The following is a 15,849-nucleotide window of genomic DNA, read 5'->3' on the forward strand; positions in this document are numbered from 1 at the left end:
GTTCAAGGGACAAAACAGTCAACAACTATAGCAACCTAGTCTTTGACAAACCCAAAGACCCCAGCTTTTGGGATAAGAACTTACTGTTTGACAAAAATTGCTGGGAAAATTGGAAACTAATATGGCAGAAACTAGGCATTGATCCACACTTAACACTGTACACCAAGATAAGGTCAAAATGGGTTCATGACCTAGGCATAAAGAATGAAATTATTAATAAATTAGAGGAACACAGGATAGTTTACCTCTCAGACCTGTGGAAGGGGAAGGAATTTATGACCAAAGAAGAACTAGAGATCATTACTGATCACAAAATAGAAAATTTCGACTATACCAAACTGAAAAGTTTTTGTACAAACAAAACTAATGCAGACAAGATTAGAAGGGAAGCAATAAACTGGGAAAATATTTTTACAGTCAAAGGTTCTGATAAAGGCCTCATTTCCAAAATATATAGAGAATTAACTCTAATTTATAAAAAAATCAAGCCATTCTCCAATTGAAAAATGGTCAAAGGATATGAACAGACAATTCTCAGATGAAGAAATTGAAACTATTTCTAGTCATATGAAAAGATGCTCCAAGTCATTATTAATCAGAGAAATGCAAATTAAGACAACTCTAAGATACCACTACACACCTGTCAGATTGGCTAAGATGACAGGAAAAAATAATGATGATTGTTGGAGGGGATGTGGGAAAACTGGGACATTGATGCATTGTTGGTGGAGTTGTGAACGAATCCAACCATTCTGGAGAGTAGTTTGGAACTATGCTCAAAAAGTTATCAAACTGTGCATACCCTTTGATCCAGCAGTGTTACTACTGGGCTTATATCCCAAAGAGATTATAAAGAAGGGAAAGGGACCTGTATGTGCATGAATGTTTGTGGCAGCCCTCTTTGTAGTGGCTAGAAACTGGAAACTGAGTGGATGCCCATCAGTTGGAGAATGGCTGAATAAATTGTGGTATATGAATATTATGGAATATTATTGTTCTGTAAGAAATGACCAACAGGATGATTTCAGAAAGGCCTGGAGAGACTTAACTGAACTGATGCTGAGTGAAATGAGCGGGACCAGGAGATCATTATATACTTCAACAACAATACTATATGATGACCAGTTCTGATGGACCCGGCCATCCTCAGCAATGAGATCAACCAAATCATTTCCAATGGAGCAGTAATGAACTGAACCAGCTACGCCCAGAGAAAGAACTCTGGGAGATGACTAAAAACCATTACATTGAATTCCCAATCCCTATATTTATGTCCACCTGCATTTTTTATTTCCTTCACAAGCTAATTGTACAATATTTCAGAGTCTGATTCTTTTTGTACAGCAAAATAACGGTTTGGTCATGTATACTTATTGTGTATCTAATTTATATTTTAATATATTTAATATCTACTGGTCATCCTGCCATCTGGGGGAGGGGGTGGGGAGTAAGAGATGAAAAATTGGAACAAGAGGTTTGGCAATTGTTAATGCTGTAAAGTTACCCATACATATAACCTGTAAATAAAAGGCTATTAAAAAAAAAAGAGAGAGAGAGAGAGAGATACCAGTGGAACTAATAATTTATTTGATACAGGTTTTCATTAGCCAATCGCAATTTACCGCAATACAATAACAGTCATACTTAGTCTAGAATAGCTCATTAGCTGAGCCCCTAGCAGTTTTTGACTAACTTTGACTCAGTTTAACAGCTTATCCTTTTGTCATCTGCAACTAAACTGGCAGACTACCTCGACACCCAAGATATTTCAATCAATTTTCCAAGAGGGTCACGGGAGGAATACTGATTCCTACTCCCATTGTCACTCTTTAAAGGGACAGTAAGTGGGAAATCATTTGCAGATTATCACAGAGGGCCTTGAAGAAGATTAATTAAAGAAGATGTCCTTATAAGTGACCCTACAACAGTATACTTGTAGGGTGTCTCCCAGTCCTAGCTACAGACTTGTTACTTAAAAATGCAGTCCTTAAGATTGGCAAACCTTCCCAAGGTTTCTTCTCTCAGAAATTCCAATACTCTTTGGAACACATTATTATCCTGTGTTTTCTAATGGGTGCTATTTTGCACCCATCTTGTATTATTTGATTTTTCCTTTGTATTTGAACATCTTTTTCCTGAATGCTTACCAAACTTTTTTTTTTTTTCCTGAATTGAGTTATTAAGTTTAACCATTATGGGTCTTGGAATTTGTAATCTAAAGTTTTTTTCCCTGGAAAGAATCAGTTCTTTTAATTGAAATTCCCTTTTTTTAATATTTAGAAGTTCTAGGCAGTTCTATTATTTCATGCTTCATGGTGTTGAGGATTTTTGTCATTTATGTTGTTCTGTGAGATCTGTGTAATCTGTCTTCAAGATGTGTTTTGCTTGCATAATGAGCATATATTTTCTTTTAATGTTAACTTTTTGCTTTTCTTTGAAATTAACCTCTTCTATATATTTGCATTCTTAATATTTATATTTGCAGATTCTCTCTTTTGTTTCTTTGGTGAGTTTTTTTAATTGTTGATTCTAGTTTTTCATTCTGTTTATATTTTTGCTGTGAAGGCAATACATTTGCTCTCATAATAAAAGTGTTGTGGTTCCATGGTATCTCAAATCTTATAGGATTCTCTGCCTTATCAAGTATAGGATCATTTTTCTTTGTTTCTCAAAATTTCTCAATTTTCATTGATATCTGAACTCATTTTCTAAATTAAGAAGCTTTATTTCCTTCTATTGTTGATTTTTTTTTCCCTATTGATTTAAGTTCTTTGAATTTATTTTTTTCCTGAGTTTGTTTTCCCGCTCATTTTCCCTGATTACACACTTTATGACTGTCTCCTCTGAGGATGGGTTCCTTGGGTATAGTCAAAGGTGGTCCCAGTGGCTTAGTAGATTGTTGCACAGATTCCCAGCTATATCCAGGTTTTTTTCCCCCCAGTCCCTCTTTAAATTAGTTCTCGAGGCCCAGCATCAGCACTTCACAGAGCTATCCCACAGGAGCTTTGAGTTGTCTGTTCCCCTCCTTTCTCCCCTCCCACAGGTAATTCAGAGATACTAGAGCTCTGTCTGGCTTACCCTAGGTTCATTTATACTTTATTTGGGAGGTGGGGGAAAAGGTCCTAAGTGAGCTTAATTAGGATCAGTGAGTGTCCTTCCTTCTCTGTGTGGCTGTGGGTTTTTGTTTTTTTTTTTTAACCCTTCCTTTGGTTTCCTAAACCATCCTAGATCATGAAGATTACTATTTTGGAAAAGTTGGGAGAGATCAGGAGGATTAGAGACAGTGTCCTCCAATTTGTTGTTCCCTGGAGAAGCTATTATAGTGCAGATTAGGGGCAGCTTGGTGGCACAGTGGATAGAGCACCAACCCTGAAGTCAAGAGGACCTGAGTTCAAATTTGGCCTCAGACACTTAACATGTCCTAGTTGTGTGACCTTGTGCAAGTCACTTAACCCCAATTGCCTCAGGGAGGGAGATAGTGCAGATTAAACTTAAAAGTGTGTTGGTATTTAATTTAGTTGTTAAACATTTATCAACATACTCTTGGCTCTAAGAGACCAACGACTTTTTCATTTATTTGTCTTTGTACTCATAGATTGTAGGCATTTAATAAATTCGTATTGATTGTTTGACCTGCAACTGAGCTGCTTAAATATTTGTTGAATTGATCATATAACAACATCCTTATTTTATAAATGAGGTGATTGAATCTAGGATTGAATTAATTTGCCCAAGACTATTTAGGTAGAAAACCATAGAACAAAGGTCCTCTGACTCCAAATCCAGTGATCTTTCTACTTTACCAAAGTGGTGGGTTGAAGAGGTTTAAAATAACTAACTTTTAGTTAGCTGCTTGGTCTTAATTTGAATATTTGTGAATTGGGGTTAAGTAGCTAAAGCAGAGCTTCTTAAACTATGGGATCCCATAACTGAATGTGAGGATCATCAAAAATTTGTCAAGAGCAAAAGGTTGCTGAATGTTCTGTTTCTTGCAGTATCAGATATTTCACCAAAATTTAATTCTTTATGTAAGCATATCCATCTCGTTAATATGAAAATTTGCTTCCCTCTTTAATAAATTGTACATACATATGTACATACATATACCAAAGAATTGTTTTAAAATAAATTTCTTCATGATTTTTTATCAGTAAATGTTTATTTTATATACCTGTTTTATATACCTATATGCCTGGGGTCACATAAAAATTTCTTGGGCAAAAAGAGGTCACTGGCAGAAAAAGTTTAAGAAGTCCTGACTTAAGGACCTCTAAGATTCCTAAGAATTAATATTTTCTGAGTCTACAAAAAGAACAGACTTTCAGGTATTTTTTGATGCAGAACTTTCAGATTAACTTAAAGTATTATACATAAAAAACGTGTTTCTGACCATTTCCCGGAGAGCACCTTTATATTATGGAAATTCAAATAAATTTTGATTTGAATTGATAGCTAAGTGTAATTAATAGTGCAATGAACTATTTTTTTTTAAGTATTATAATCCCTTTTTTTCCTCACAGTCCGAAGTATGCAAAATTTTCTCTTGTTTTCTAGGCACTGGAAAGACCTCAACCCTTGTCAAATATGCTGAGAAGTGGTCTGACAAAAAATTTCTTTATGTGGCATTCAACAAGAGTGTTGCAAAGCAGGCTGAAAGCGTGTTCCCAAGCAATGTTACCTGCAAAACTTTTCACTCCATGGCTTTCAGAGACAAAGGGAGGCTGTATGTATTGTCACTATTATTATTATTTTTACAGATTGTTATTATCTTGTATGTGTGTGTGTATTCTTTGTATATTTAACATACAAACATATATAATTTCTGATATGTATATATGACATTTGCGATAATTTATGAGCTATACTCTACTATGGTAGTAAGTGGAATATTTGAAATCATTGTCATTATTAACAAGTAGAGAATAGAGGATGAGACATTCAGTAACTCCCCATCTCAATCCTCTTACATTTTGAATAGCAACAACAAAATTTACCTAGAATTTCTCACAGTGCAAGGAACATAAGCCATCCCATTTTCCCCTTCTACTTGTAAGCTGCCTGAACTTAACCTTCAGTGAAATATGATGACACCAAAATGTAGCAAGATCTATGAAAGACACATATCTTCAATACTTTATATGAGTAGGGACCTGTCTGTGGACTTCATGTTTCTTGCCTGAGGATCATTTTTCCTTCAGCAAGGTTCATTAACAAATTCTTTTTTTTTTTTTCTTTTTAGTCATAGTGCTCTGTAGAATGTGTTGTGATCTGTATCAGGAGAAAGGAAATTGACTTTGATTAAATCACAGATGCTTGAAGAATTGGTTAATATAAGTCTTTATGTATGTAAATATATCCTCATTTGGTTAGGACAACAACATTATGATAAAGGCAGGTTAGGAATTAACCTTTGATTTGTAGTCTAATATTCTATTACACACACATACACACACACACACACACACACACACACACATTGCAGTTTTCTATTTGTTAAGTAATTTTGGATATTTTGGTTACAGGTACCAGATAGAGAAGAAACTGAATCCCTTCAAGCTTACACCCTTCATGGTCAACTCTGTCCTTTCAGAAGGGAAAGCAGGATTCACAAGAGCCAAATTAGTTTGCAAGACTTTAGAAAACTACTTTGCCTCTGCTGATGAAGATTTAAACATTGAGCATGTGCCTATATGGTGGAAGAACAGTCAGGGACAGAAGGTCATGGTAGATCACAATGAAAAGCAGGTAAGTGTTTAAACTGAAAAGTATATGTTTAGTTTTAGAAATTTAGATTTGAGGAGTATGAATGTTGACATGGTGCACTCAGTGTTTTTTACATTTTTCCTAGTTATCCTCTTTTTTGATTTATTTTTTTTTTCTAATGGTTCTTAAGTTTACTGGAGAAATAGCAATAGCAGATATTAAATAGCATCCCTTGGCATTTTAAATTGTGTGCTTGCAGATTAAAGACTCCATTTCAATGATCTTTTGATTTCAGATCTCAAAGTATTCTTCTTAACCTTTATTTTTCAGTTTCCTGGAGACTTGTTCATATAGCAGCTGTTCCTCCTGCGGATATAGTAGTTTAAAAAATAAGTTGAATCGATGTATTTGTTTTCTTACCTTTTAGAGAACTATCCCATATAATAGTTTTTTTTTTTTTTTAAAACAAGAAAAAGATGAAAAACCTAGCATAACCAGTCAGTACAAATCTGTTATGTACAATAGTTGGGGCTCTTTTTTCTAGAAAGGTATAAAATGGGAGTGTCTTCTCAGATCTCTCTTTTGGAGGTATTTGGGGTTAAGTGACTTGACTAGAGTCATAACAGCGAGTAAGAGTCTGGGGCCAGATTTGACCTCAGGATCTCCTGACTCCAGTGTTGGTGCTCTATCCTCTGTGCTAGTCCCAGCTGCCCCCTTCAGAGCACTTTTTTCATATATACTTTTTTTTTTTTTTAAGAATTTAGCAATACTGACTTTTGATTTTTATGTGTCTATGTTTATGTATACATATGTGTCTTTCTATAGATGTTGTAGTTTCTGTGGATGTATATATGTTGGCTCTGCTTACTTCATTATATATTAGTTCATATAAATCTTTCCATGCTTCCTACATTCATCACATTCATCATTTCTTTTAAGACATTATGTTCATGTAGTACTATTTGGCCATTCTCTATCTATGGACACTATTTTGTTTCCTATTTTTTGCAATTACAAAATGTTTTGCTATAAATGTTTTGTAGTATATGGAGACTTAGTAATGGCCTTCTTGAACCAGTGAAATGAAAGTTTATGGTCACTTAGTCACTTTATTTACATAATTTCAAATTAATTACAAAATGGTTGCACTAATTCATAGCTCCACCAGCAATTACCAATGTAATTATCTTCCCCCTATTTATCTTCCCCCTATTTTCATCTGACAATATCATTTTTGTCAATTTGTAGGATATGAAATAAAACTCCAGAATTATTTTGATACATATTTCCTGTTATTTAAACCATTTTTTCAGGAGGTTTAGTAGTTTGTAAATTGGTCTTTTGAGAACTGTTTGTTCATATCCTTTGACTACTTAGTTATTGAGGAATGATTGTGGGTCTCATGTGTATTCCTATTATTTGCTTATTTATCTTGGATCAAATCCTAATCAGAGGGTTTGATAACAAAGGATTTTTTTTTCCATTTGATTACTTTCCTTCTTATTCTAGATCCATTCATTTTTTTTTTCAATTTCATGTAAACATGTTACTGTTTTATCTTTTGTAATTGCCTCTATCTCTTCCTTGTGATTTGTTGGTTGAGAAGTAAATGACCTGCTTCCCATCTAATTTTTTTTATAACATGAATTATTATAAAATAAAGATCTTAGCTGTTGTTCATCCTTTGTTTTCCTTTTTTTTTTGAGTCAATGGTACTTTATTTTTTAATAGTTTTTTATTTTTCCAAATACATGCAAAAATAGTTTTCAGCATCTATCTTTGCAAAACCTTGTGTTCCACATTTTTTCTTCTTCCCTCCCCCTGTATCTTAGCCAGCAAGCAGTCCAATATAGGTTAAGCATATGTAATTCTTCTAAACATATTTCCATATTCATCATACTGCACAAGAAAAATCCAATCAAAAGGGGAAAAAAAAACCAAGCGAGCAAACAACAGCAACAACAAAAAAGGTGAAAATGCTATGCTTTGATTCATATTCCATGTCTCATAGTTCTCTCTCTGGATATGGATTGCTCTTCTGTGGAATATGGTGTAAGGTGTCTGTCTAAGACTAATGTCTAATAATCTGCTATAATAATCCATTTTGACTGAAAGATTGACTGTAAAGAAAAGTAAAGGGAAGTATGTATCTGAGAGTTTAGTCTGGTAGCATTCTGTGAAGGGCAGTAATAGATTGGGAAGTGAAGGCATTTAAGGCAATGTAGTTAATTATGAGGGTCTTTTTTTTTTTGGGGGGTAGTTTTTGTTGTTGTTTTGTTATATCAGGTGAGAAGTGATGAGATCCTTAAGTAGACTGATAGCCAATTAAATAAATAGTGAGAATGGCACAAAGGTAGGAAATAAAATGTAGAATTTAGAAACATCCAGTAGGGCTGGAATTTAGAATGTGTGAAGGAAAAATAATGTGTAATAAGTATGTAAAGGTAGGTGAGCTAGGTTGTAAATGTTATTATGTGAAGTAATTTGAATTTTATCTTGAAAGAAATAAAGAACCATTGAACTTCTATCAGAACTCTATAGACATATGACATAGTCTCATATACTTTGCTAAAGTTACGCTGTTTTAATCTTTTTATTTTTTACTTATTGCTTTTGTTTTTATATTACCTTCATTCCCAAATACCCTGCCTCCTCAAAGTACCACTCATTGAATTACACCTTTTAACAGTGATTAAGATAGAAAGGGAACAGAAGTAGTTCTGGAAAACTAAACAATATGTTAAGCACATTTAATATTATTTGCATTTTTTTAGTAGGTTGGCCTGACTCAGGTAGATACATTGATTCAGTGTTGAAACAAATGACACAATTGTGATACTACAAAATGAAATAGTTCTAGATAACTCAACAGTTAACAAAATATAATTTATTCATAGTGTAGAATAGAGTTCTTTTTCAACAAGCAAGGCACTTAGCTTGGATAGATTGAGTCCTTCCTTGCCTAGGATTTCAACTCCACTTCAGTAGCCCTTTATTTCTATGGCCGAGTTTCCATATCTAGATTTCAGAGGTTTTGACACAAGAAGTTTTTGACCAATTCCCTGGTCTAGTCAAATACTGGGGACGACTTTGTTGCTTTTTAGGGGAAAAAAGTTGTCTAACCCACAAGGGGGTTGAGAAAGGGGAAACTTGGGTAGTGTAAGTGGGACCTTTCTTTCTGTCTTTGATCTCCTTGAGGGGCTATGCTTAGTATTAGAATTTCAGGTTCAAAAAGAGCAAGGACACTTTCTTCACTTTTTTGTTGATGTTGAGTTTCAGTCGTGTCCAACTCTGTGTGACCCCATTTGGGGTTTTCTTGGCCAGGATGCTAGAATGGTTTGGTATTTCCTTTTCCAGCTCATTTTACAGATGAGCAAACTGAGGCAAACAGGGTGAGTTGACTTTCCCAGGTCACATAATTAGTAAATAAGTGTCTGAGACTGGATTTGAAATCATGAAGATGAGCCCCTGACTCCAGGCTTGGTATTCTATCCACAATGCCAGCTAACTGCCCTTTGCTTCTTTAGCATAATATTAAACTTCTTTCCAGAATAGTTAGAGTTCCATCAACAGTGTACTGGTATTGGGGAGGACAGAGTCAGACTGGAGAGAGGATGATCAGTGAGGAGGGTCTTGGAATCCTTCATGTGGGAGCCTGGTCTGTTGTGGTATGATGAGAGGAGAGAAAGGGGTAAAGGTTGACGATGTGGAGAAGCTAGGATTGGTAAGACTTGGTGTGGTGGTAAGCTGAAGAGGAGTGATAGCAAGTCATTTTCCTTCTCTAGGCATCAATGTAGTCATCTGTAAAACGAAATAATTAGAACTGATGGGGCTTTTAGGGCCCTACTAAGTTTAAAACTATGATCCTATGATTGACTGGGCTCAGTGACAGAAAGTAAAGCGCAGAGAAGGTAATCTTTGAGGAAGGAGGGAGGAGTGGAAAAGAACTGTGAGAGAGGTAGATGATTTTATTATCTCCACTTTATAATTGAGAAAGCTGATGCAGCTTTCCTAATATCACATAGGTAGTATGAATCTGAGCCTGAATTTGAACTCAGGTCTTCTTGATGCCAGGACCAGCACTCTAGTCACTGTACTATAGAGCAGATTGGAAGAATAACAGTGTTTAGTGGGGAGATGGATGGCTAGGAGCTCTCTCAATAATATTGGAATTCATCTACAAAAGGATTATGTGATTGAACCTATGAAAACTAATGAGGTCACTAGATGAAGGTTTAAGTTTTCAATGTTGGGTCAGTTTTCATACCAAAGGCTCTTCTTTCTGCATTTCTTACCAAGAAAGAAACAAATTTTCTAACCTTATTGAAAAGCCATCTGTTATATTTTGGTATATGCTAATACGTTTTGCAGGATAGATGATTTTGACGTTCAGAATAATTTTTCTTGCTTATTAGTATATTACGTTCCAACTATTGTCTTTGACTTTTAGTTCTTGTTGCAAAAGCTTATAAAATATGAATGAGTGATTCTTGATAATATAAATTGTTTTCTCCTTGATATGTCTTAAAAATCTTTTTGATATGAAACTCTAGAAATTGGTGACTATTTAGTTAAATTTTAGATTGTCCTCTTTCTGTCTCCTGTGGTTTATATTATGGGAGAAATATCTGCTCTTTGAATTCTGGTTGATGCTATTGAAATAAGTCTATCAGTGTAAAAATTATAGTTCTTATTATGCTTTAAGCACAGGTTCAGAATTAAAAAAAAAAATATCCAGACAAAGATTGGAATTTTAAAGAGGTTTTTTATAGACAAAATTATATCAGTGTGATAGAAATTCTTTTACATATTGCAATCGCATGCGATTCTTTTAAATTATCAAAGTTAAAAAGACAAAAATTGAACCAACTCAGTTAAATAGTCATAATATCATAGAACCCTTAAAGGAAAAAAAAAAAACTAAACAGATTTTAAGTAAAGGTTAAGGTCAGTTATAGATTAAACTATATTTAGAGGCTTTACAATGTGCTGATTGACAGAGGAGATATATACCTTTTATGTCACTTCCTCAAAGAGGATAAATCAAATTACTTGGTGAAGTCTTGACTCTCTTTTTTTTCCTTTTGTGAAAAATGTTTGAAGTATTAAGTAAATTTTCACATCCCATTGGAACAGGTTTCAGCCAGTTTAATAACCTCCTAACTGGAAGAAAAATCTCTAATCTCTGCAAATAATGAAAATTGATTAAAGAAAATCAAAGAAGAAAAATTATCATCATAATTAGATCGATTTGCAACCTGCTTTCTATTTCTAGTTCTTATGGACAGTTTCTTTTAAGATTTTCTGGAATATGATATGGTGTAATGGGCCAGAACTCTGGAGAAAGGTGTTATTTAACTCAGTGGAATTGATAAGACAATAGTTTCCAGTTTAGCATGGTGCTTAACAATTCTTTAGTTCAGTATGATTGATTTAACCTTACAACACATAATGATTCCTTAGTGATATAATGATTGGTTTATACTTGGTATGATGAATTGATTTAATTGTAATCGAGTATATAAATTGGGAACAAACTCAGCCGGAGGAGAGAAGACTTGACCAATCTCATGGTGGCTTTCCTGCCTTCATTACTTCTCCACCAAGACCAAGGACTCAGGCTGGTCCCGAGACCCTCCAGAGAGCTAGTCTGGACACTATATTTTAATCCACCCCAGTGTGGGGGCTCTAGAAAGCAGGACATTACATTGAGATGTGCAGACCGCTGACTGGCTGACTGACTGAGACTGCTGACCCAGACTGGGAAACTGAAGGATACAATAAAGACTTTGGACTTTATCCCTGACTATTCTTGTAGTTATTATTTTGCTGAGATTAAGGCTGGTCCAAAGGCCCTCCAGAAAGCTAGCCTGGATATTACAGTATCAGACTTTGTTTCTGCACATATTTGGGGAACTTGTGGATCCCAAATTAAATAATTCACCAACTTCTGCAATCTACCTCTATTATCTTGCCTTATAGATATTTAAGAGTTTTAAATTTTGGCATTTTTTTGAATTTGCTCTGTGTTCTTCATTCTTTCTTCCTTGCCATTTTTGTTGTTTTTGTTCTGCCTGTTCCATTTTGTTATTTAGAGTCCTGCTTCTTTGAGATTTTTTTTTTACCATTCTTTCTGTAAGTTTTAATATTCATCATTTTTTTCTCCATTTAGCATTCTTATTTTTATGGATGTCATAAGAGAATTTTTCACTATTATTACATCATATCTTTAAGGCAGCAGCTAGCTAGGACTTGCAGAATTTATCTGGCATCAAACTTAATCTCAAATAATTATTTAGTGACAAGAGAATTTCTGGCTCAGCTTTATTACCTTAATTTATTTAAGTTGAACATGTCAAATAAGTAGCTCTAGGGTTAATAATGGCTCTGGTTAGTCTGCAAATTCCAGCTTTATCTCTAACGTTTTTATTTTACTTGATATAGATCTTTTCTCTCTTCTTTTTGTTCTTTGATGTGTAAATCTTTACCTTCCTTTCTGCCCCCTAAAATGCCATTGTATCTTTCCTACCCATTTAACAAAAATCTATATAAAGTTGCAAAAACTGATGCTGAGGTCCACTGGTTTTTGTATAGCATAAGTCTGTACTTTGAATATATAACAAATGATTTTTAAAATGTTTCTACATGTTAATAATTTTGATTGGTAGTAGTACCTATCAGTGAATCCTTAGACATATTTATATTATGGTGGTTTTATTTTCTTTTACATGCATTGTAATTAGTCTAAGCTCTGGAAATTCCTGTGTTAAATTGGTAGGAAGGAGACAGTTTATTAAATATTTACTATGTAGTAGGCTTGGCACTAAGCTCTGAGCATATAAATCCTGCCCTCAAGGAGCCACATTATTTTTTTTTCCTTTTTTTTTTTTTTTTTTTACCAAAAACGTTTAATATGAATATTACTAAATATTTATCATGAAGCTTCTGTCCATTTAGTAAGAATGTGTTCAAGTGAAGCCATCTTTCTTTCTTTTTTTCTTTTTTCTTCTTCTTATTATAGCTTTTATTTACAAGTTATATGCATGGGTAATTTTATAGCATTGACAGTTGCCAAATGTTTTGTTCCAATTTTTCCCCTCCTTCCCCCCATCTTCTCCCCCAGATGGCAGGTTGACTAATACATGTTAAATATATTAAAGTATAAATTAAATACAATATAAATATACATGTCCTAACAGTTATTTTGCTGTACAAAAAGAATCGGACTTTGAAATAGTGTGCTATTAGCCTATGAAGGAAATCAAAAATGCAGGTGGGCATAAATATAGGGATTGGGAATTCTATGTAATGGTTCATAGTCATCTCCCAGAGTTCTTTCGCTGGGTATAGCAGGTTCAATTCATTACTGTTCCATTGGAACTGATTTGGTTCATCTCATTGCTGGAGATGGCCCTGTCCATCAGAATTGATCTTCATATAGTCTTGTTGTTGAAGTATATAACGATCTCCTGGTCCTGCTCATTTCACTCAGCATCAGTTCATGTAAGTCTCTCCAGGCCTTTCTGAAATCATCCCACTGGTCATTAGTGAAGCCATCTTTCAGTAAATTTCTCTTGTCTCAGAACTTAAATTACTGCCTTTTTCTGGGGCCTGGGAAACTAGCTTTCTATAGAACTTTACAGAAAACAGAATCATAACAATGTGCCACCACATTATTTCTTACAGCTGTATCAAATTATATTGCAGGTATCAGATTTTCACTTTTGGAGATGACATGGATTACCCAGAAGTAGTAAATTGTGCTTTAGTTTTTGCTACTGTAATAATAGGCCTTGTATTAATAACTGAGAATGTAAAAAGAACTTTGTAATTAACAAGGCCTTCCACAATTTACAGAACATTTGAATAGAAAGTTAGATGGAGAAACATTGGCCTGGCACACATGAGATGGGTATTCTAGCCCTGAAATTGCCATTAATATACTAAGTTGCCTTGGACAAGTACTTTTTCCTTTCCTGAGCTTGTTTCCCACATTTCTCAAGTGAAAGGTGTGAAGACAATGAATATATTGACTTATGTCACATAAGTGGTCTGGCTTATGGTTATTAGGTTCTTTCAGTGAATATTCCATGGCTCCAGGAGTCTACAGGGCCCTTCCAGCTCTGATTCTCAGTTCAGGTACTGTGGTGACTCTAAGGTATTTTTTAGCCTAAACATTTTGGTGGTCTCCAACTCTTTCATTTTATGATTCTTTATCTTATCACTTTGGATTTTCACTCTAAGGTAGGCAGGGAAGATTGTTGTCTTCCCTGTAGTTTGATGTATGCAATTGTTTGTTATAAAAACAAGAGGGGAATTAAAAACTTATTACAGTACATATCTTTCTGAAAATTTTTATTTTAAGAATACCTTGTCAAAACCAGCCATATCTTAGGAATTAAGTAGTGTGAATTTTTTTTTTTTCTTCTCTCAAGATACTTCTTAGAAACTCCCAGACCTCCAGATTTAACCTTGCATGAATAAATTTGTCTTTTTCTTTACAATGTCTGGTTCTAGTTTGCCTAATATTGTTGATCCCATTCTTTTTTTTGTTTGTTTGTTTATTTCCTAAGCTGTTATTTTAGTGGAGATTCATTTTCAGGTATGTAAAATTTGATTGGTTGAAGGTTTGGCTGTTCATCTGGTATGAAATTAAATTTTTCTGGGTGCTCAGAATTTTGACACTGGGCTCTGCTTCTCCTTCTGGGCCTGGACAGGCCAGTGTCAATGGAGAGTGACACTTATGAGGAGTGAGCAGAGGCATCCCCATCTCCCACCCACCTGTGAAGTAGTCCCAGCTATAGTCCTCATTTCTGTCTCCTAAGAATCTATATTCTATGTGTGCTTCCAAGAGCATAGATAAAAGAGAGGAGATGAAAGAAGGCTAGGCCAGGAAATGATAGGACCCAAACTTGGAATAAAGTCCCACAGGACCTTCCACAAATAGAGACTCTATGATGAGAGAAAGGCTTTGACTTTGCAGAAAGATATTCCAAATTCCAAATTAAGAATTAGGAGGTCCCAGTATTGAGGACCAATTAATATTAATTTGTTCACTGTATTGAGGCCCCTTGTACTTTTTAATTTCATTAAGATTTCTGGTAATTCTCTTATGAGGTTTTTCTTGTTAGGGTTTTATTACTGGAAGAATTTTCTCCCCATTGATATTATGGAATCTATCATAATGCAGAAATTTAGAGGTAAAAATCTAATTAGAGTTCCTGACAAAGCTTGGATTGAGAAAAATTACATTGGAGAGATGATTTTTGAACATAAAATTGTCTGTAAAATGTACTAACTTACTCATGCTTCCTTTGATTAAGCTTGAATAGACATGTTAGAACAAATTATTAAATAGACCAAGTTATAGAATTAAATACTGAATTTCAAAATCCTACTTAGAAAAATATAAAGCTAAATTTTAAAGAAGTTATAATGGACTAATTAAGAGTGTAGGAGACTTAGACATGGCATTAAGGTAATTAGAGGTCCAGAGTCTAGAGAATCCTTTCCACAAATTTAGCTATATCCCCTAGAAGAGTTTAAAATTTTTGTAGATGCTTTATTTGCTTTTTCCTCTCTTATCTCAAGAATGTCAAAAGTCTTTCCACAGTACTATCATTCCATGAATCAAGTTTTAGGCAGGTGAGATTGACATTAACAGAAGATAGCCATGTATTTAGGAGAAATGACATAATAAAATTGAATAAAACGGAATACAAAATTCTTATAAGGTTTTTTCCCCGCCTTCATTTTTTGATCATTCTTTTTATTTGATGCATTTGTGGTTGTTTTTAAATGGAACAAGAGAACCAGACTTAGTTTTGATCAGTTTCACAGCCATTTTGTCTAGATATCTCTATAACATCTTTCCCCATTTCTCCTTTCATATTATTGCCACCTTATTCAGAATCTCAGCACTTCTCATCCAGCCTGTTTTTTAATCTGGCTCTCTCTTTATGGGTTCTTTTAATCTGTCCTTTTCAAAACTGCCAAAATAATCTTCTTGAGACACTGGACTACGTCATTTGTCTTTTTATAAACTTTCAGTAATGTATAATACAAAACATCCCTAGTGATCTGCATACAATCCGATTACCTTTTTAGCCCTATTTCATTATTACTCCTTAGAAAGCAATCCAAGTT

The 15,849-nt window shown here is 34.3% G+C and overlaps 1 protein-coding gene across 4 annotated transcripts in view; it reads left to right on the forward strand.

The window, feature by feature from the left end:
* Positions 1 to 15,849, forward strand: part of FBH1 (F-box DNA helicase 1) — a 93,215-nt gene that overhangs the window by 48,678 nt on the left and 28,688 nt on the right. For all 4 annotated transcript variants that reach the window (XM_023504663.2, XM_023504662.2, XM_003771368.3 and 1 more), the window contains exons 9-10: positions 4,555 to 4,723; positions 5,523 to 5,745. In XM_023504663.2, coding sequence (XP_023360431.1) covers positions 4,555 to 4,723; positions 5,523 to 5,745 — 392 coding nt within the window. The remainder of the gene's footprint in view (positions 1 to 4,554; positions 4,724 to 5,522; positions 5,746 to 15,849) is intronic.

Source organism: Sarcophilus harrisii, chromosome 5 (assembly GCF_902635505.1).
Source record: "Sarcophilus harrisii chromosome 5, mSarHar1.11, whole genome shotgun sequence".
Taxonomy (NCBI): domain Eukaryota; kingdom Metazoa; phylum Chordata; class Mammalia; order Dasyuromorphia; family Dasyuridae; genus Sarcophilus; species Sarcophilus harrisii.